The sequence below is a fragment of the Homarus americanus genome, unplaced genomic scaffold (genome assembly GCF_018991925.1).
Source record: "Homarus americanus isolate GMGI-L3 unplaced genomic scaffold, GMGI_Hamer_2.0 scaffold55640, whole genome shotgun sequence".
NCBI classification, from domain to species: Eukaryota; Metazoa; Arthropoda; class Malacostraca; order Decapoda; family Nephropidae; genus Homarus; species Homarus americanus.
In genome coordinates, this window is record NW_024713650.1 from 898,727 (window position 1) to 919,159 (window position 20,433).

At 44.1% G+C, this 20,433-nt stretch overlaps 3 protein-coding genes across 3 annotated transcripts; all 3 read right to left on the bottom strand.

Moving 5' to 3' along the window:
- Positions 1 to 2,169: 2,169 nt before the first annotated feature.
- Positions 2,170 to 2,946, bottom strand: LOC121874270 (chromosome alignment-maintaining phosphoprotein 1-like). Its single transcript, XM_042378382.1, has one exon. The coding sequence runs from the start codon at positions 2,944 to 2,946 to the stop codon at positions 2,170 to 2,172; it is 777 nt and encodes a 258-aa protein (XP_042234316.1).
- Positions 2,947 to 7,804: 4,858 nt separating this feature from the next.
- LOC121874281 (leucine-rich repeat extensin-like protein 5) lies at positions 7,805 to 8,458 on the bottom strand. Its single transcript, XM_042378386.1, has one exon. It carries the CDS (start codon positions 8,456 to 8,458, stop codon positions 7,805 to 7,807), a length of 654 nt encoding a protein of 217 aa, XP_042234320.1.
- Positions 8,459 to 8,496: 38 nt separating this feature from the next.
- LOC121874293 (formin-2-like) lies at positions 8,497 to 19,402 on the bottom strand. Its single transcript, XM_042378394.1, has 5 exons — positions 19,227 to 19,402; positions 18,413 to 19,017; positions 13,748 to 13,906; positions 12,915 to 13,448; positions 8,497 to 8,774 (listed from the first exon to the last, which is right to left on the bottom strand). Exons 1-5 carry the CDS (start codon positions 19,400 to 19,402, stop codon positions 8,497 to 8,499), a joined length of 1,752 nt encoding a protein of 583 aa, XP_042234328.1.
- Between the last annotated feature and the right edge of the window lie 1,031 nt (positions 19,403 to 20,433).

Genomic DNA, 20,433 nt, shown 5'->3' on the forward strand with positions numbered 1-20,433 from the left:
GTATAATAGATTCTGGGTCCTGGGAAGCCTCATTAATAAAACTCAATGAAAACCTGTGTAAGTGGACTCATCAAAGTTGTTCCTCCAACATTCTTTCACTGAAATTCTTTCCAGTGTGGTCTTCAATACGAGATTAAAATATTAAAAATTATACAATGGTCATACAGTAGGTGGTGCTGGACTCATTGTGTGTTGGTCAATATATGCTTTGCCAATATGATTTTGGCATCATAATAACTGGCTCGTATCCTTTAGTTTATAACTTAGCAGTGTGGGGGTGTCAACTTTATTCATTTCTAATTTATAACTTTTTTGTGTATGGAAAACATTTTTCATCTGCTCAACATTATAAAATGTGATAAAATGTTGACTAAAAATAAGGTACATTTGATAGCATACACAGACGGTCACTGTTACACACTGTTGACAAGTATTGGGGCATGTAGTGGCTCCAGAATGTATTTGTACCTACACCAGTGTTGGTCAAGTCTGGTCATACCATCATAAAATTAAGATGTTATTTTTACTACAACGTACGTATTGTGTCGGAAAAAGGGTAGTCTGGGGTCGGCCCACTCTCTTTTTCAATTAATCCCACGTGTTCTGTTATTTCGTTTACGCGTTTCTCGTTTTACGCGGACCTCCACTGGTTTAATTGACCGCGTAAACCGAGACTATACTGTATATATATTAACAGGTTTATAATCATACGGTGGAGAGAAAGAATTACACATTTCTAACATACAACCAGTGAAAGTGAATATAAAGACAGAAAAAATACTGTACTACTACTGGCTTACTCTACTCTCTGAATACTGTAATCAAGAAATTGTAAAACACTAAAAACTTAAACACTAAAAATAAAGATGACTACAAACATGAGTGCAAAACAAAAAGCCAATCTCATTACAGTGCTAAGTCACATGTTGGCCATGAAACACAGATTCAGAATTAGTAAAAAATATGACTTAAAATGTACAGTATAAAATATATGCATGAAAGACAAAGCTGATCTGTTTTCCATGTTCACCTGCCCACCAACGATGAGGTCATGCGACACGGGCAGGACCGGGGTTAATCGTCCCAAAGGAGCAAGTCCTTTGGTTTATGGAACCCCAAACCACAAACCTGAGAATTTCTCTCAGAGTACTTCGGGATTTATGATGATAGCTAGGTTACCACCATGAATCTCTCACCTGATGGTGATTTGTGTGTTGTTTTTGTTGCCTACCTGGATACCTAATTCTCATCTATCTAACCCCAAGGGGGGCACCTATGACAGCAAACCTTCCTAGTCTGTCATCCTTAGTGATATACAGTATTCCTAATTTGTAACACCTGGCCACCTCACCAAGAAAAATCCTAATTTTAAGCTCTCCATCCCACATGTGGCAACTTTTTTTGGACTCAAAAGCCATCTAACATCCCTATAATTAAACCAATTCAAACATAGTATAGCAAATGCATCATGACTGGCTTCTTTAGCCATCCCATATCTTCTTCACCCATCTCAAGCCATTCCTCTTCAAGCATTCTTGACCTTGTTGGCCATCCCATATCTCTAATACTAAGTTGCCTTACCCTCCCATGTTTTGTCTTATGGACCACACACCCAGTATACCTGGCCTTCTCAGCCATCTCAATATCACCATATAACCCACCACATTCAGTATATACCACCTTGTCCATCACTCCATGTCTTCTCGGCTTTCATATGCCACCTAAGATCTTTTCAGCAATTCCACACTATGGCTCTCCTGGCCTTCCCACATCACCGTAAAGACTTCTACACAATTCCACACAATAGCCATCCGATATTTCCCTACACCGTTCTTAGACATTCTTCCCAAGTACATCTCGTTCCTGAAGAGCATTCTTAAGAATTCTCCACTGTTATACTCAACAGACTCTTATCACACATCCCAACTCTTCTCTTCACAACACACTGGGGATGACAGGAGGGCGGGAGGGGCCAGTAGTCTCCAACACTGGGGATGACAGGGGGCAGTAGTCTCCAACACTGGGGATGACAGGAGGCGGGAGGGGCCAGTAGTCTCCAACACTGGGGATGACACTGGCACTGGGGATGACAGGGGGGGCAGTAGTCTCCAACACTGGGGGATGACAGGAGGGAGGCCAGTAGTCTCCAACACTGGGGATATGGGGGGATTAGTCTCCAACACTGGGGATGACAGGGGGCAGTAGTCTCCAACATTGGGGATGACCGAGGGGGGCAGTAGTCTCCAACACGGGATGACTGGGGGGGGTCTCCAACACCGGGGATGACAGGGGGCAGTAATCTCCAACACTGGGGATGACAGGGGGCAGTAGTCTCCAACACTGGGGATGACAGGGGGGCAGTAATCTCCAACACTGGGGATGACAGGGGCAGTTCTCAACACTGACACTCCAACACTGGGGATGACCGGGAGGGAGGGTCTCCAACACCGGGGATGACAGTGGGGGTAGTCTCCAACACTGGGGATGACAGGGGGGCAGTGTCTCAACACTGGGGATGACAGGAGGGCGGGGGGGCCAGTAGTCTCCAACACTGGGGATGACAGGGGAGTAGTCTCCAACACTGGGAATGACAAGGGTGGAGGGCCAGTAGTCTCCAACACTGGGGATGACAGCGGTGGAGGGCAGTAGTCTCCAACACTGGGGATGACAGGGGAAGAGTGGTCTCAACACCGGGGATGACAGGGGGCAGTAATCTCCAACACTGGGGATGACGGGGGCAGTAGTCTCCAACACTGGGGATGACCGGGGGGCGGGCAGTAGTCTCCAACACTGGGGATGACGGGAGGGGGTGCAGTAGTCTCCAAGACTGGGGATGACTGGGGATGACAGGAGGGAGTAGTCTCCAAGACTGGGGATGGCAGGGGGCAGTAGTCTCCAACACTGGGGATGACAGGGGGGTAGTCTCCTCAAGACTGGGGATGACATAGGGGGCAGTAGACCTCAAGACGGGGGATAACAGGGCAGTAGACCCCACGGCTGGGGATGACGGGGGGGGCAGACCCACGGCTGGGGATGACAGGGGGCAGTAGACCCCACGGCTGGGGATGACATGGGGGCAGTGGACCCCACGGTTGGGGATGACAGGGCGGGGAAGAAGACCTCAAGGCGAGGAATAACAGGGGCAGTAGACCCCATGGCTGGGGATTTCAGGGGGAGGCATTAGTCTCCAAGAACGGGGATGACAATAGACCTCAAGGTGGGCGATATCGGGCAGTAGACCCCACGGCTGGGGAAGACAGGGTAGTAGACCCCAAGGCCGGAAATGATAGGGGGGGTAGTCGTCTCCCAAGACAGGAGTTGACAGGGGGGCAGTAGTCTCCAAGACTGGGGATGACAGGGGCAGTAGACCTTAAGGCAGGGGACAACAGGGGGCAGTAGACCCCACGGCTTGGGTTGACAAGGGGGCAGTAGACCCCAAAGCTGGGGTTGACCATGGGGCAGTATACCTTAAGGCTGGGGATAACCGGGAGAGAAGACAGTAGACCCAAAGGCAGTATACAGTACAGTACAGTCTTCATTTACGCGGTCAATTGAACCCATCGAGTTCCACGTAAAACGAGAAACGCGTAAACGAAATAACAGAACATATGGGAGTAATTGAAATAGAGACTGGGCCAACCCCCAAACTACACTTTTTCCGACACAATTCGTACGTTGTAGTAAAAATAACACCTTAATTTTATGATGGTATACACACACAATTAATATTTATGAGAAATATCAATAATATTAGGTTTTTTAACACTTACGTTACTAGAAAAGATGGCTGGGCACACGGGGATGGAGGGTTGGTTCCGAGGCAGAGGGAAGATTATTGGCCCTCACCTGTATCACTTGTATCACTATCCACCACAGAGGCTTGCAGGGCCTCTTTGTCAAACCCCTCAAAGTTCATATCCTCACTATCACTGACTTGGGCCGGCTGTGGTGGGTGGCGGGTGAAGAACTCGGTAATGTTTTGTTGACTGGGCGATCTCGTGCGCACCCTCCCCCGCACCGCTTCCCTCGTAAATGATGGAATGAACCGTGTAAATAAAAATTGTTCGTCTGGCAAGGTGCCGCGTAAATGACCAAACGCGTAAACCAAATCCGCATAAATCGAGACTATACTGTATATATCTTCCAGTGATGGTCTGACATGATAAGAACAGCCGTGATATTGTAAATGTACATTTTGAAAATATACCAAAGAAGCAGCAAAGTATATCTGGGAATAAACATTTTAAAAGTACCTGTTCATCAAAAAAGTAACAAAGTATATATGAGAATATAAATTTTAAAATCACATCAATATATAACAAAAGATATGTGGAAATAAACTGTTTAAAGTACACATAGAAAGCACCAAAGTTCTCCCGGGAATAAATAGTAATAAAGTACAGTACACATAAAAAGTAACTATAACTTGGAATAGAAATAAAGTCAAGTCATAGAAATGAATGTAATTAACCTGTAATGGAAACTGCAGGTGGAAATTAGTAAAGACAAGCAGTATGCATTAATAAAGGCATACAATACATGTTATATCAGAGTAATCAATTCATAACATTAATAATAATGACAATAATCAGAATGATACATTATTTTTTCATAAGCATGTCATGTTACTTAGATAATAATACATGATTTAGTTAATTTGCATGTGCCTCATGCCAATGGGGAGAATTCCAGATGTTAAAACTGTATACTGTATAGTACAGTACAGTACAGTATAGTATACTGTATATCTTCCAGTGATGGTCTGACATATGATAAGAATAGCCGTGATTTTGTAAATAAATACATTTTTAAAATATACCAAAGAAGCAGCAAAGTATATCTGGGAATAAACATTTTAAAAGTACCTGTTCATCAAAAAAGTAACAAAGTATATAAGGGAATATACATTTTATAATCACATCAATATATAACAAAAGATATGTGGAAATAAACTGTTTAAAGTACACATAGAAAGCACCAAAGTTCACCTGGGAATAAATAGTAATAAAGTACAGTACACATAAAAATTAACTGTATATCTTGTTATAGAATTAAAGTCAAGTTATACATATGAATATAATTAACCTGTAATGGAAACTGTAGGTGGAAATTAGTAAAGACAAGCAGTATAATTTTCATGTGGCTCTTGCTAATGGGTAGAATCCCAGATGTTAAAACTGTACAGTACAGTGCAGTATATATATTTCAGTGGTGGTCTGATAGACAACAACCTTGAACCTGTAAATATATATTTTGAAAGTATACCAAAAAAGTGGCAAAGTATATCTGGGAATAAACAGTTTAATAGTACATCTCCGAAGTATATATGGGAATAGTTTAAAATTACATCACCAAAGTATACAGTATATGGCAATAAACATTTTAAAAGTACCTAAAAAGTATCATCATATATCTTGGAATACAGATGTTAAAAGTACAAAAAATATATCTTGGAATAAGCATTTAAAGTACACATAGAAAGTAATACAGTACATCTATGAATAAACAGTAATAAAGTACAGTACACATAAAAAGTAACTGCATAACTTGGAATAGAAATAAAGTCAAGTCATAGAAATGAATGTAATTAACCTGTAATGGAAACTGCAGGTGGAAATTAGTAAAGACAAGCAGTATGCATTAATAACAAAGGTATACATTATTATACATGTCAAACATTACAGGGTTCTTCACATGTCACCCACCACAGCCAGCCCAAGTCAGTGACAGTGATAGTGAGGATATGGATTTTGAGGGGTTTGACAAAGAGGCCCTGCAAGCCTCTGTGGTGGATAGTGATACAAGTGATATAGGTGAGGGCCAATAATCTTCCCTCTGCCTCGGAACCAACCCTCCATCCCTGTGTGCTCAGCCATCTTTTCTACTAACGTAAGTGTTAAGAAACCTAATATTATTGAGATTTCTCTGAAATATTAATTGTGTGTGCATACCATCATAAAATTAAGATGTTATTTTTACTACAACGTACGTATTGTGTCGGAAAAAGGGTAGTCTGGGGTCGGCCCACTCTCTTTTTCAATTAATCCCATGTGTTCTGTCATTTCGTTTACGCGTTTCTCGTTTTACGCGGACCTCCACTGGTTTAATTGACCGCGTAAACCGAGACTATACTGTATATATATTAACAGGTTTATAATCATACGGTGGAGAGAAAGAATTACACATTTCTAACATACAACCAGTGAAAGTGAATATAAAGACAGAAAAAATACTGTACTACTACTGGCTTACTCTACTCTCTGAATACTGTAATCAAGAAATTGTAAAACACTAAAAACTTAAACACTAAAAATAAAGATGACTACAAACATGAGTGCAAAACAAAAAGCCAATCTCATTACAGTGCTAAGTCACATGTTGGCCATGAAACACAGATTCAGAATTAGTAAAAAATATGACTTAAAATGTACAGTATAAAATATATGCATGAAAGACAAAGCTGATCTGTTTTCCATGTTCACCTGCCCACCAACGATGAGGTCATGTGACACGGGCAGGACCGGGGTTAATCGTCCCAAAGGAGCAAGTCCTTTGGTTTATGGAACCCCAAACCACAAACCTGAGAATTTCTCTCAGAGTACTTCGGGATTTATGATGATAGCTAGGTTACCACCATGAATCTCTCACCTGATGGTGATTTGTGTGTTGTTTTTGTTGCCTACCTGGATACCTAATTCTCATCTATCTAACCCCAAGGGGGGCACCTATGACAGCAAACCTTCCTAGTCTGTCATCCTTAGTGATATACAGTATTCCTAATTTGTAACACCTGGCCACCTCACCAAGAAAAATCCTAATTTTAAGCTCTCCATCCCACATGTGGCAACTTTTTTTGGACTCAAAAGCCATCTAACATCCCTATAATTAAACCAATTCAAACATAGTATAGCAAATGCATCATGACTGGCTTCTTTAGCCATCCCATATCTTCTTCACCCATCTCAAGCCATTCCTCTTCAAGCATTCTTGACCTTGTTGGCCATCCCATATCTCTAATACTAAGTTGCCTTACCCTCCCATGTTTTGTCTTATGGACCACACACCCAGTATACCTGGCCTTCTCAGCCATCTCAATATCACCATATAACCCACCACATTCAGTATATACCACCTTGTCCATCACTCCATGTCTTCTCGGCTTTCATATGCCACCTAAGATCTTTTCAGCAATTCCACACTATGGCTCTCCTGGCCTTCCCACATCACCGTAAAGACTTCTACACAATTCCACACAATAGCCATCCGATATTTCCCTACACCGTTCTTAGACATTCTTCCCAAGTACATCTCGTTCCTGAAGAGCATTCTTAAGAATTCTCCACTGTTATACTCAACAGACTCTTATCACACATCCCAACTCTTCTCTTCACAACACACTGGGGATGACAGGAGGGCGGGAGGGGCCAGTAGTCTCCAACACTGGGGATGACAGGGGGCAGTAGTCTCCAACACTGGGGATGACAGGAGGGGGGAGGGAGCCAGTAGTCTCCAGGGGGATGACATGAGTAGTCTCAACACTGGGGATGACGGGGGGCAGTAGTCTCAACACTGGGGATGACAGGAGGGCAGGGCCAGTGGTCTCAACACTGGGGATGACATGGGGGATTAGTCTCCACGGGAGGAGACAGGGGGAGGGCAGTAGTCTCAACAGGGGATGACAGGGCAGTAGTCTCAACACGGGATGACCGAAGTGGTCTCAACACCGGGGATGACAGGGGCAGGGCAGTAGTCTCAACACTGGGGATGACAGGGGCAGTAGTCTCCAACACTGGGGATGATAGTCTCAACACTGGGGATGACCAGTAGTCTCCAGCAGGGATGACCGGGGAGTGGAGCAGGGAGTGACACCGGGGATGACAGTGGGGGCAGTATTTTCAACACTGGGGATGACAGGTGGCAGTAGTCTCCAACACTGGGATGATGACAGGGGAGGGCGGGGGGGCCCAGTAGTCTCCAGCACTGGGGATGACAGGGGAGTAGTCTCAACACTGGGATGACAGGGTGGAGGCCAGTATCTCCACTGGGGATGACAGCGGTGGAGGCGTGGGGGGATGACAGGGGAGAGTGGTCTCCCAGCGGGGATGACAGGGGGCAGTAATCTCCACACTGGGGATGACGGGGGCAGTAGTCTCCAACATGGGGATGACCCGGGGCGGGCAGTAGTCTCCAACACTGGGGATGACGGGAGGGTGCAGTAGTCTCCAGACTGGGGATGACAGGAGGGAGTAGTCTCCAAGACTGGGGATGGCAGAGGGCAGTATCTCAACACTGGGGATGACAGGGTAGTCTCAAGACTGGGGATGACATAGAGGCAGTAGACCTCCGACGGGGATGCCAGTAGACCCCCACGGCTGGGGATGACGGGGCAGTAGACCCTGGCCACAGTAGCCCGGCTGGGGATGACAGGGGGCACTGGACCCACGGCTGGGGATGACATGGGGCCCCCACGGTTGGGGATGACAGAGGGGAAAGACCTCAAGGCGGAATAACAGGGGCAGTAGACCCCATGGCTGGGATTTCAGGGGCATTAGTCTCCAAACGGGGATGACAATAGACCTCAAGGTGGGCGATGTCGGGGCAGTAGACCGGCTGTTTGGAAGACAGGTAGTAGACCCCAAGGCCGGAAATGATAGAGGGGGTAGTCGTCTCCAAGACAGGAGTTGACAGGGGGGGCAGTATCTCCAAGACTGGGGGACAACAGGGGGCAGTAGACCCCACGGCTTGGGTTGACAAGGGGGCAGTAGACCCCAAAGCTGGGGTTGACCATGGGGCAGTATACCTTAAGGCTGGGGATAACCGGGAGAGAAGACAGTAGACCCAAAGGCAGTATACAGTACAGTACAGTCTTCATTTACGCGGTCAATTGAACCCATCGAGTTCTGCGTAAAACGAGAAACGCGTAAACGAAATAACAGAACATATGGGAGTAATTGAAATAGAGACTGGGCCAACCCCCAAACTACACTTTTTCCGACACAATTCGTACGTTGTAGTAAAAATAACACCTTAATTTTATGATGGTATACACACACAATTAATATTTATGAGAAATATCAATAATATTAGGTTTTTTAACACTTACGTTACTAGAAAAGATGGCTGGGCACACGGGGTTGGAGGGTTGGTTCCGAGGCAGAGGGAAGATTATTGGCCCTCACCTGTATCACTTGTATCACTATCCACCACAGAGGCTTGCAGGGCCTCTTTGTCAAACCCCTCAAAGTTCATATCCTCACTATCACTGACTTGGGCCGGCTGTGGTGGGTGGCGGGTGAAGAACTCGGTAATGTTTTGTTGACTGGGCGATCTCGTGCGCACCCTCCCCCGCACCGCTTCCCTCGTAAATGATGGAATGAACCGTGTAAATAAAAATTGTTCGTCTGGCAAGGTGCCGCGTAAATGACCAAACGCGTAAACCAAATCCGCATAAATCGAGACTATACTGTATATATCTTCCAGTGATGGTCTGACATGATAAGAACAGCCGTGATATTGTAAATGTACATTTTGAAAATATACCAAAGAAGCAGCAAAGTATATCTGGGAATAAACATTTTAAAAGTACCTGTTCATCAAAAAAGTAACAAAGTATATATGAGAATATAAATTTTAAAATCACATCAATATATAACAAAAGATATGTGGAAATAAACTGTTTAAAGTACACATAGAAAGCACCAAAGTTCTCCCGGGAATAAATAGTAATAAAGTACAGTACACATAAAAAGTAACTATAACTTGGAATAGAAATAAAGTCAAGTCATAGAAATGAATGTAATTAACCTGTAATGGAAACTGCAGGTGGAAATTAGTAAAGACAAGCAGTATGCATTAATAAAGGCATACAATACATGTTATATCAGAGTAATCAATTCATAACATTAATAATAATGACAATAATCAGAATGATACATTATTTTTTCATAAGCATGTCATGTTACTTAGATAATAATACATGATTTAGTTAATTTGCATGTGCCTCTTGCCAATGGGGAGAATTCCAGATGTTAAAACTGTATACTGTATAGTACAGTACATTACAGTATAGTATACTGTATATCTTCCAGTGATGGTCTGACATATGATAAGAACAGCCGTGATTTTGTAAATAAATACATTTTTAAAATATACCAAAGAAGCAGCAAAGTATATCTGGGAATAAACATTTTAAAAGTACCTGTTCATCAAAAAAGTAACAAAGTATATAAGGGAATATAAATTTTATAATCACATCAATATATAACAAAAGATATGTGGAAATAAACTGTTTAAAGTACACATAGAAAGCACCAAAGTTCACCTGGGAATAAATAGTAATAAAGTACAGTACACATAAAAATTAACTGTATATCTTGTTTTAGAAATAAAGTCAAGTTATACAAATGAATATAATTAACCTGTAATGGAAATTGCAGGTGGAAATTAGTAAAGACAAGCAGTATAATTTTCATGTGGCTCTTGCTAATGGGTAGAATCCCAGATGTTAAAACTGTACAGTACAGTACAGTATATATATTTCAGTGGTGGTCTGATAGACAACAACCTTGAACCTGTAAATATATATTTTGAAAGTATACCAAAAAAGTGGCAAAGTATATCTGGGAATAAACATTTTAAAAGTACCTAAAAAGTAACATCATACATCTTGCAATACAGATGTTAAAAGTACAAAAAATATATCTTGGAATAAGCATTTAAAGTACACACAGATAGTACTAAAGTACATCTAAGAATAAACAGTAATAAAGTACAGTACACATAAAAAGTAACTGTATAACTTGGAATAGAAATAAAGTCAAGTCATAGAAATGAATGTAATTAACCTGTAATGGAAACTGCAGGTGGAAATTAGTAAAGACAAGCAGTATGCATTAATAACAAAGGTATACATTATTATACATGTCAAACATTACAGAGTTCTTCACATGTCACCCACCACAGCCAGCCCAAGTCAGTGATAGTGAGGATATGGATTTTGAAAGGTTTGACAAAGAGGCCCTGCAAGCCTCTGTGGTGGATAGTGATACAAGTGATATAGGTGAGGGCCAATAATCTTCCCTCTGCCTCGGAACCAACCCTCCATCCCTGTGTGCTCAGCCATCTTTTCTACTAACGTAAGTGTTAAGAAACCTAATATTATTGATATCTCTCTGAAATATTAATTGTGTGTGCATACCATCATAAAATTAAGATGTTATTTTTACTACAACGTACGTATTGTGTCGGAAAAGGGTAGTCTGGGGTCGGCCCACTCTCTTTTTCAATTAATCCCATGTGTTCTGTTTTTCGTTTCGCGTTTCTCGTTTTATGCGGACCTCCACTGGTTTAATTGACCGCGTAAACCGAGACTATACTGTATATATATTAACAGGTTTATAATCACTCGGTGGAGAGAATGAATAGCACATTTCTAACATACAACAAGTGAAAGTGAATATAAAGACAGAAAATAATACTGTACTACTACTGGCTTACTCTACTCTCTGAATACTGTCATCAAGAAATTGTAAAACACTAAAAACTTAAAACAATAAAAATAAAGATGACTACAAACATGAGTGCAAAACAAAAAGCCAATCTCATTACAGTGCTAAGTCACATGTTGGCCATGAAACACAGATTCAGAATTAGTAAAAAATATGACTTAAAATGTACAGTATAAAATATATGCATGAAAGACAAAGCTGATCTGTTTTCCATGTTCACCTGCCCACCAACGATGAGGTCATGTGACACGGGCAGGACCGGGGTTAATCGTCCCAAAGGAGCAAGTCCTTTGGTTTATGGAACCCCAAACCACAAACCTGAGAATTTCTCTCAGAGTACTTCGGGATTTATGATGATAGCTAGGTTACCACCATGAATCTCTCACCTGATGGTGATTTGTGTGTTGTTTTTGTTGCCTACCTGGATACCTAATTCTCATCTATCTAACCCCAAGGGGGGCACCTATGACAGCAAACCTTCCTAGGCTGTCATCCTTAGTGATATACAGTATTCCTAATTTGTAACACCTGGCCACCTCACCAAGAAAAATCCTAATTTTAAGCTCTCCATCCCACATGTGGCAACTTTTTTTGGACTCAAAAGCCATCTAACATCCCTATAATTAAACCAATTCAAACATAGTATAGCAAATGCATCATGACTGGCTTCTTTAGCCATCCCATATCTTCTTCACCCATCTCAAGCCATTCCTCTTCAAGCATTCTTGACCTTGTTGGCCATCCCATATCTCTAATACTAAGTTGCCTTACCCTCCCATGTTTTGTCTTATGGACCACACACCCAGTATACCTGGCCTTCTCAGCCATCTCAATATCACCATATAACCCACCACATTCAGTATATACCACCTTGTCCATCACTCCATGTCTTCTCGGCTTTCATATGCCACCTAAGATCTTTTCAGCAATTCCACACTATGGCTCTCCTAGCCTTCCCACATCACCGTAAAGACTTCTACACAATTCCACACAATAGCCATCCGATATTTCCCTACACCGTTCTTAGACATTCTTCCCAAGTACATCTCCTTCCTGAAGAGCATTCTTAAGAATTCTCCACTGTTATACTCAACAGACTCTTATCACACACCCAACTCTTCTTTTCACAACACACTGGGGATGACAGGAGGGCGGGAGGGGCCAGTAGTCTCCAACACTGGGGATGACAGGGGGGGCAATAGTCTCCAACACTGGGGGATGACAGGAGGGCAGGGGAGGGCCAGTAGTCTCCAACACTGGGGATGACAGGGGGGGCAGGAGGGAGTGGTCTCCAACACTGGGGATGACAGGAGGGCAGTAGTCTCCAACACTGGGGATAGGGGGATGACATGGGGGGATTAGTCTCCAACACTGGGGATGACAGGGGAGGGGGCAGTAGTCTCCAACATTGGGGATGACCGGGAGGGCAGTAGTCTCCAACACGGGATGACTGGGGTCTCAACACCGGGGATGACAGGGGGCAGTAATCTCCAACACTGGGGATGACAGGGGGGCAGTAGTCTCCAACACTGGGGATGACAGGGGGCAGTAATCTCCAACACTGGGGATGACAGGGGGGGTCTCCAACACTGGATGACCGGGGGGCAGTAGTCTCCAACACTGGGGATGACCGGGAGGGAGGTGGTCTCCAACACCGGGGATGACAGTGGGGGCAGTAGTCTCCAACACTGGGGATGACAGGGGGGCAGTAGTCTCCAACACTGGGGATGACAGGAGGGCAGGGGGGGGCCAGTAGTCTCCAACACTGGGGGATGACAGGGGGAGTAGTCTCCAACACTGGGAATGACAGGGTGGAGGGCCAGTAGTCTCCAACACTGGGGATGACAGCGGTGGAGGGGCAGTAGTCTCCAACACTGGGGATGACAGGGGGAGAGTGGTCTCCAACACCGGGGATGACAGGGGGGGCAGTAATCTCCAACACTGGGGATGACAGGGGGGGCAGTAGTCTCCAACACTGGGGATGACCGGGGGGCGGGCAGTAGTCTCCAACACTGGGGATGACGGGAGGGGGGTGCAGTAGTCTCCAAGACTGGGGATGACAGGAGGGGAGTAGTCTCCAAGACTGGGGATGACAGGAGGGGGAGTAGTCTCTCAAGACTGGGGATGGCAGAGGGGGCAGTAGTCTCCAACACTGGGGATGACAGTAGTCCCTCAAGACTGGGGATGACATAGGGGCAGTAGACCCAAGACGGGGGATAACAGGGGGCAGTAGACCCCACGGCTGGGGATGACGGGGGCAGTAGACCCCGGCTGGGGATGACAGGGGGTAGTAGACCCCACGGCTGGGGATGACATGGGGCAGTAGACCCCACGGTTGGGGATGACAGGGCGGGGGAAGACCTCAAGGCGAGGAATAACAGGGGCAGTAGACCCCATGGCTGGGGATTTCAGGGGGAGGCATTAGTCTCCAAGAACGGGGATGACAATAGACCCAAGGTGGGCGATATCGGGGCAGTAGACCCCACGGCTGGGGAAGACAGGGTAGTAGACCCCAAGGCCGGAAATGATAGGGGGGGTAGTCGTCTCCCAAGACAGGAGTTGACAGGGGGGCAGTAGTCTCCAAGACTGGGGATGACAGGGGGGCAGTAGACCTTAAGGCAGGGGGACAACAGGGGGCAGTAGACCCCACGGCTTGGGTTGACAAGGGGGCAGTAGACCCCAAAGCTGGGGTTGACCATGGGGCAGTATACCTTAAGGCTGGGGATAACCGGGAGAGAAGACAGTAGACCCAAAGGCAGTATACAGTACAGTACAGTCTTCATTTACGCGGTCAATTGAACCCATCGAGTTCCACGTAAAACGAGAAACGCGTAAACGAAATAACAGAACATATGGGAGTAATTGAAATAGAGACTGGGCCAACCCCCAAACTACACTTTTTCCGACACAATTCGTACGTTGTAGTAAAAATAACACCTTAATTTTATGATGGTATACACACACAATTAATATTTATGAGAAATATCAATAATATTAGGTTTTTTAACACTTACGTTACTAGAAAAGATGGCTGGGCACACGGGGATGGAGGGTTGGTTCCGAGGCAGAGGGAAGATTATTGGCCCTCACCTGTATCACTTGTATCACTATCCACCACAGAGGCTTGCAGGGCCTCTTTGTCAAACCCCTCAAAGTTCATATCCTCACTATCACTGACTTGGGCCGGCTGTGGTGGGTGGCGGGTGAAGAACTCGGTAATGTTTTGTTGACTGGGCGATCTCGTGCGCACCCTCCCCCGCACCGCTTCCCTCGTAAATGATGGAATGAACCGTGTAAATAAAAATTGTTCGTCTGGCAAGGTGCCGCGTAAATGACCAAACGCGTAAACCAAATCCGCATAAATCGAGACTATACTGTATATATCTTCCAGTGATGGTCTGACATGATAAGAACAGCCGTGATATTGTAAATGTACATTTTGAAAATATACCAAAGAAGCAGCAAAGTATATCTGGGAATAAACATTTTAAAAGTACCTGTTCATCAAAAAAGTAACAAAGTATATATGAGAATATACATTTTAAAGTCACATCAATATATAACAAAAGATATGTGGAAATAAACTGTTTAAAGTACACATAGAAAGCACCAAAGTTCACCTGGGAATAAATAGTAATAAAGTACAGTACACATAAAAAGTAACTATAACTTGGAATAGAAATAAAGTCAAGTCATAGAAATGAATGTAATTAACCTGTAATGGAAACTGCAGGTGGAAATTAGTAAAGACAAGCAGTATGCATTAATAAAGGCATACAATACATGTTATATCAGAGTAATCAATTCATAACATTAATAATAATGACAATAATCAGAATGATACATTATTTTTTCATAAGCATGCCATGTTACTTAGATAATAATACATGATTTAGTTAATTTGCATGTGCCTCTTGCCAATGGGGAGAATTCCAGAAGTTAAAACTGTATACTGTATAGTACAGTACAGTACAGTATAGTATACTGTATATCTTCCAGTGATGGTCTGACATATGATAAGAACAGCCGTGATTTTGTAAATAAATACATTTTTAAAATATACCAAAGAAGCAGCAAAGTATATCTGGGAATAAACATTTTAAAAGTACCTGTTCATCAAAAAAGTAACAAAGTATATAAGGGAATATAAATTTTATAATCACATCAATATATAACAAAAGATATGTGGAAATAAACTGTTTAAAGTACACATAGAAAGCACCAAAGTTCACCTGGGAATAAATAGTAATAAAGTACAGTACACATAAAAATTAACTGTATATCTTGTTATAGAATTAAAGTCAAGTTATACATATGAATATAATTAACCTGTAATGGAAACTGCAGGTGGAAATTAGTAAAGACAAGCAGTATAATTTTCATGTGGCTCTTGCTAATGGGTAGAATCCCAGATGTTAAAACTGTACAGTACAGTGCAGTATATATATTTCAGTGGTGGTCTGATAGACAACAACCTTGAACCTGTAAATATATATTTTGAAAGTATACCAAAAAAGTGGCAAAGTATATCTGGGAATAAACAGTTTAATAGTACATCTCCGAAGTATATATGGGAATAGTTTAAAATTACATCACCAAAGTATACAGTATATGGCAATAAACATTTTAAAAGTACCTAAAAAGTATCATCATATATCTTGGAATACAGATGTTAAAAGTACAAAAAATATATCTTGGAATAAGCATTTAAAGTACACATAGAAAGTAATACAGTACATCTATGAATAAACAGTAATAAAGTACAGTACACATAAAAAGTAACTGCATAACTTGGAATAGAAATAAAGTCAAGTCATAGAAATGAATGTAATTAACCTGTAATGGAAACTGCAGGTGGAAATTAGTAAAGACAAGCAGTATGCATTAATAACAAAGGTATACATTATTATACATGTCAAACATTACAGGGTTCTTCACATGTCACCCACCACAGCCAGCCCAAGTCAGTGACAGTGATAGTGAGGATATGGATTTTGAGGGGTTTGACAAAGAGGCCCTGCAAGCCTCTGTGGTGGATAGTGATACAAGTGATATAGGTGAGGGCCAATAATCTTCCCTCTGCCTCGGAACCAACCCTCCATCCCTGTGTGCTCAGCCATCTTTTCTACTAACGTAAGTGTTAAGAAACCTAATATTATTGAGATTTCTCTGAAATATTAATTGTGTGTGCATACCATCATAAAATTAAGATGTTATTTTTACTACAACGTACGTATTGTGTCGGAAAAAGGGTAGTCTGGGGTCGGCCCACTCTCTTTTTCAATTAATCCCATGTGTTCTGTCATTTCGTTTACGCGTTTCTCGTTTTACGCGGACCTCCACTGGTTTAATTGACCGCGTAAACCGAGACTATACTGTATATATATTAACAGGTTTATAATCATACGGTGGAGAGAAAGAATTACACATTTCTAACATACAACCAGTGAAAGTGAATATAAAGACAGAAAAAATACTGTACTACTACTGGCTTACTCTACTCTCTGAATACTGTAATCAAGAAATTGTAAAACACTAAAAACTTAAACACTAAAAATAAAGATGACTACAAACATGAGTGCAAAACAAAAAGCCAATCTCATTACAGTGCTAAGTCACATGTTGGCCATGAAACACAGATTCAGAATTAGTAAAAAATATGACTTAAAATGTACAGTATAAAATATATGCATGAAAGACAAAGCTGATCTGTTTTCCATGTTCACCTGCCCACCAACGATGAGGTCATGCGACACGGGCAGGACCGGGGTTAATCGTCCCAAAGGAGCAAGTCCTTTGGTTTATGGAACCCCAAACCACAAACCTGAGAATTTCTCTCAGAGTACTTCGGGATTTATGATGATAGCTAGGTTACCACCATGAATCTCTCACCTGATGGTGATTTGTGTGTTGTTTTTGTTGCCTACCTGGATACCTAATTCTCATCTATCTAACCCCAAGGGGGGCACCTATGACAGCAAACCTTCCTAGTCTGTCATCCTTAGTGATATACAGTATTCCTAATTTGTAACACCTGGCCACCTCACCAAGAAAAATCCTAATTTTAAGCTCTCCATCCCACATGTGGCAACTTTTTTTGGACTCAAAAGCCATCTAACATCCCTATAATTAAACCAATTCAAACATAGTATAGCAAATGCATCATGACTGGCTTCTTTAGCCATCCCATATCTTCTTCACCCATCTCAAGCCATTCCTCTTCAAGCATTCTTGACCTTGTTGGCCATCCCATATCTCTAATACTAAGTTGCCTTACCCTCCCATGTTTTGTCTTATGGACCACACACCCAGTATACCTGGCCTTCTCAGCCATCTCAATATCACCATATAACCCACCACATTCAGTATATACCACCTTGTCCATCACTCCATGTCTTCTCGGCTTTCATATGCCACCTAAGATCTTTTCAGCAATTCCACACTATGGCTCTCCTGGCCTTCCCACATCACCGTAAAGACTTCTACACAATTCCACACAATAGCCATCCGATATTTCCCTACACCGTTAGACATTCTTCCCAAGTACATCTCGTTTCCTGAAGAGCATTCTTAGAATTCTCCACTGTTATACTCAACAGACTCTTATCACACATCTTCTCTTCACAACACACTGGGGGATGACAGGAGGGCGGGAGGGGCCAGTAGTCTCCAACACTGGGGATGACAGGGGGGGCAATAGTCTCCAACACTGGGGGATGACAGGAGGGCAGGGGAGGGCCAGTAGTCTCCAACACTGGGGATGACAGGGGGGGCAGGAGGGAGTGGTCTCCAACACTGGGGATGACAGGAGGGCAGTAGTCTCCAACACTGGGGATAGGGGGATGACATGGGGGGATTAGTCTCCAACACTGGGGATGACAGGGGAGGGGGCAGTAGTCTCCAACATTGGGGATGACCGGGAGGGCAGTAGTCTCCAACACGGGATGACTGGGGTCTCAACACCGGGGATGACAGGGGGCAGTAATCTCCAACACTGGGGATGACAGGGGGGCAGTAGTCTCCAACACTGGGGATGACAGGGGGCAGTAATCTCCAACACTGGGGATGACAGGGGGGGTCTCCAACACTGGATGACCGGGGGGCAGTAGTCTCCAACACTGGGGATGACCGGGAGGGAGGTGGTCTCCAACACCGGGGATGACAGTGGGGGCAGTAGTCTCCAACACTGGGGATGACAGGGGGGCAGTAGTCTCCAACACTGGGGATGACAGGAGGGCAGGGGGGGGCCAGTAGTCTCCAACACTGGGGGATGACAGGGGGAGTAGTCTCCAACACTGGGAATGACAGGGTGGAGGGCCAGTAGTCTCCAACACTGGGGATGACAGCGGTGGAGGGGCAGTAGTCTCCAACACTGGGGATGACAGGGGGAGAGTGGTCTCCAACACCGGGGATGACAGGGGGGGCAGTAATCTCCAACACTGGGGATGACAGGGGGGGCAGTAGTCTCCAACACTGGGGATGACCGGGGGGCGGGCAGTAGTCTCCAACACTGGGGATGACGGGAGGGGGGTGCAGTAGTCTCCAAGACTGGGGATGACAGGAGGGGAGTAGTCTCCAAGACTGGGGATGACAGGAGGGGGAGTAGTCTCTCAAGACTGGGGATGGCAGAGGGGGCAGTAGTCTCCAACACTGGGGATGACAGTAGTCCCTCAAGACTGGGGATGACATAGGGGCAGTAGACCCAAGACGGGGGATAACAGGGGGCAGTAGACCCCACGGCTGGGGATGACGGGGGCAGTAGACCCCGGCTGGGGATGACAGGGGGTAGTAGACCCCACGGCTGGGGATGACATGGGGCAGTAGACCCCACGGTTGGGGATGACAGGGCGGGGGAAGACCTCAAGGCGAGGAATAACAGGGGCAGTAGACCCCATGGCTGGGGATTTCAGGGGGAGGCATTAGTCTCCAAGAACGGGGATGACAATAGACCCAAGGTGGGCGATATCGGGGCAGTAGACCCCACGGCTGGGGAAGACAGGGTAGTAGACCCCAAGGCCGGAAATGATAGGGGGGGTAGTCGTCTCCCAAGACAGGAGTTGACAGGGGGGCAGTAGTCTCCAAGACTGGGGATGACAGGGGGGCAGTAGACCTTAAGGCAGGGGACAACAGGGGGCAGTAGACCCCACGGCTTGGGTTGACAAGGGGGCAGTAGACCCCAAAGCTGGGGTTGACCATGGGGCAGTATACCTTAAGGCTGGGGATAACCGGGAGAGAAGACAGTAGACCCAAAGGCAGTATACAGTACAGTACAGTCTTCATTTACGCGGTCAATTGAACCCATCGAGTTCCACGTAAAACGAGAAACGCGTAAACGAAATAACAGAACATATGGGAGTAATTGAAATAGAGACTGGGCCAACCCCCAAACTACACTTTTTCCGACACAATTCGTACGTTGTAGTAAAAATAACACCTTAATTTTATGATGGTATACACACACAATTATGAGAAATTTCACGTTACTAGAAAAAGATGAAGCTGGGCACACGGGGATGGAGGTGGAAGGAATGAGACATGGCCCTCACCCGTATCACTTGTATCACTATCCACCACAGAAAGCTTGCAGGGCCTGACAAAACCCAAAAAGTTCATATCTCACTATCACTTACTTGGGCCAAGATTGGGTAAGCAAGTAAAGAACTGGTAATGTTTTGTTGACTGGGCGACTCGCGCGCACCCTCCCACAACCGCTTCCACAAGTAAATGATAGAAATGAACTGTAAATAAAAATTACTATCATAAAAATACAGAATGACCAAACCAGAAACCAAATCAAACATAAATCAGACTATATATCTTCCAGTGATGGTCTGACAAGATAAGAAACAGCATAGATATAAATGTAACATTTTGAAAATATACCAAAGAAGCAGCAAAGAGCATCTGGGAATAAACATTTTAAAAG

Excerpts from the sequence above, each read along its gene's own strand:
- LOC121874270 (XM_042378382.1), bottom strand. The coding sequence starts at position 2,946 with ATGTCATCCCCAGTCTTGAGGAGACTACCCCCCTGTCATCCCCAGTGT.
- LOC121874281 (XM_042378386.1), bottom strand. The coding sequence starts at position 8,458 with ATGTCATCCCCAGCCGTGGGTCCAGTGCCCCCTGTCATCCCCAGCCGG.
- LOC121874293 (XM_042378394.1), bottom strand. The coding sequence starts at position 19,402 with ATGGGGTCTACTGCCCCTGTTATTCCTCGCCTTGAGGTCTTCCCCCGC. Across the intron at positions 13,907-18,412 it reads CCCTCCCGGTCATCCCCAAT|CCATGGGGTCTACTGCCCCT; the intron begins GTTGGAGACTAC and ends TGAAATCCCCAG. Across the intron at positions 13,449-13,747 it reads TGCCCCCGTCATCCCCAGCC|TGTTGGAGATTACTGCCCCC; the intron begins GTGGGGTCTACT and ends TGTCATCCCCAG.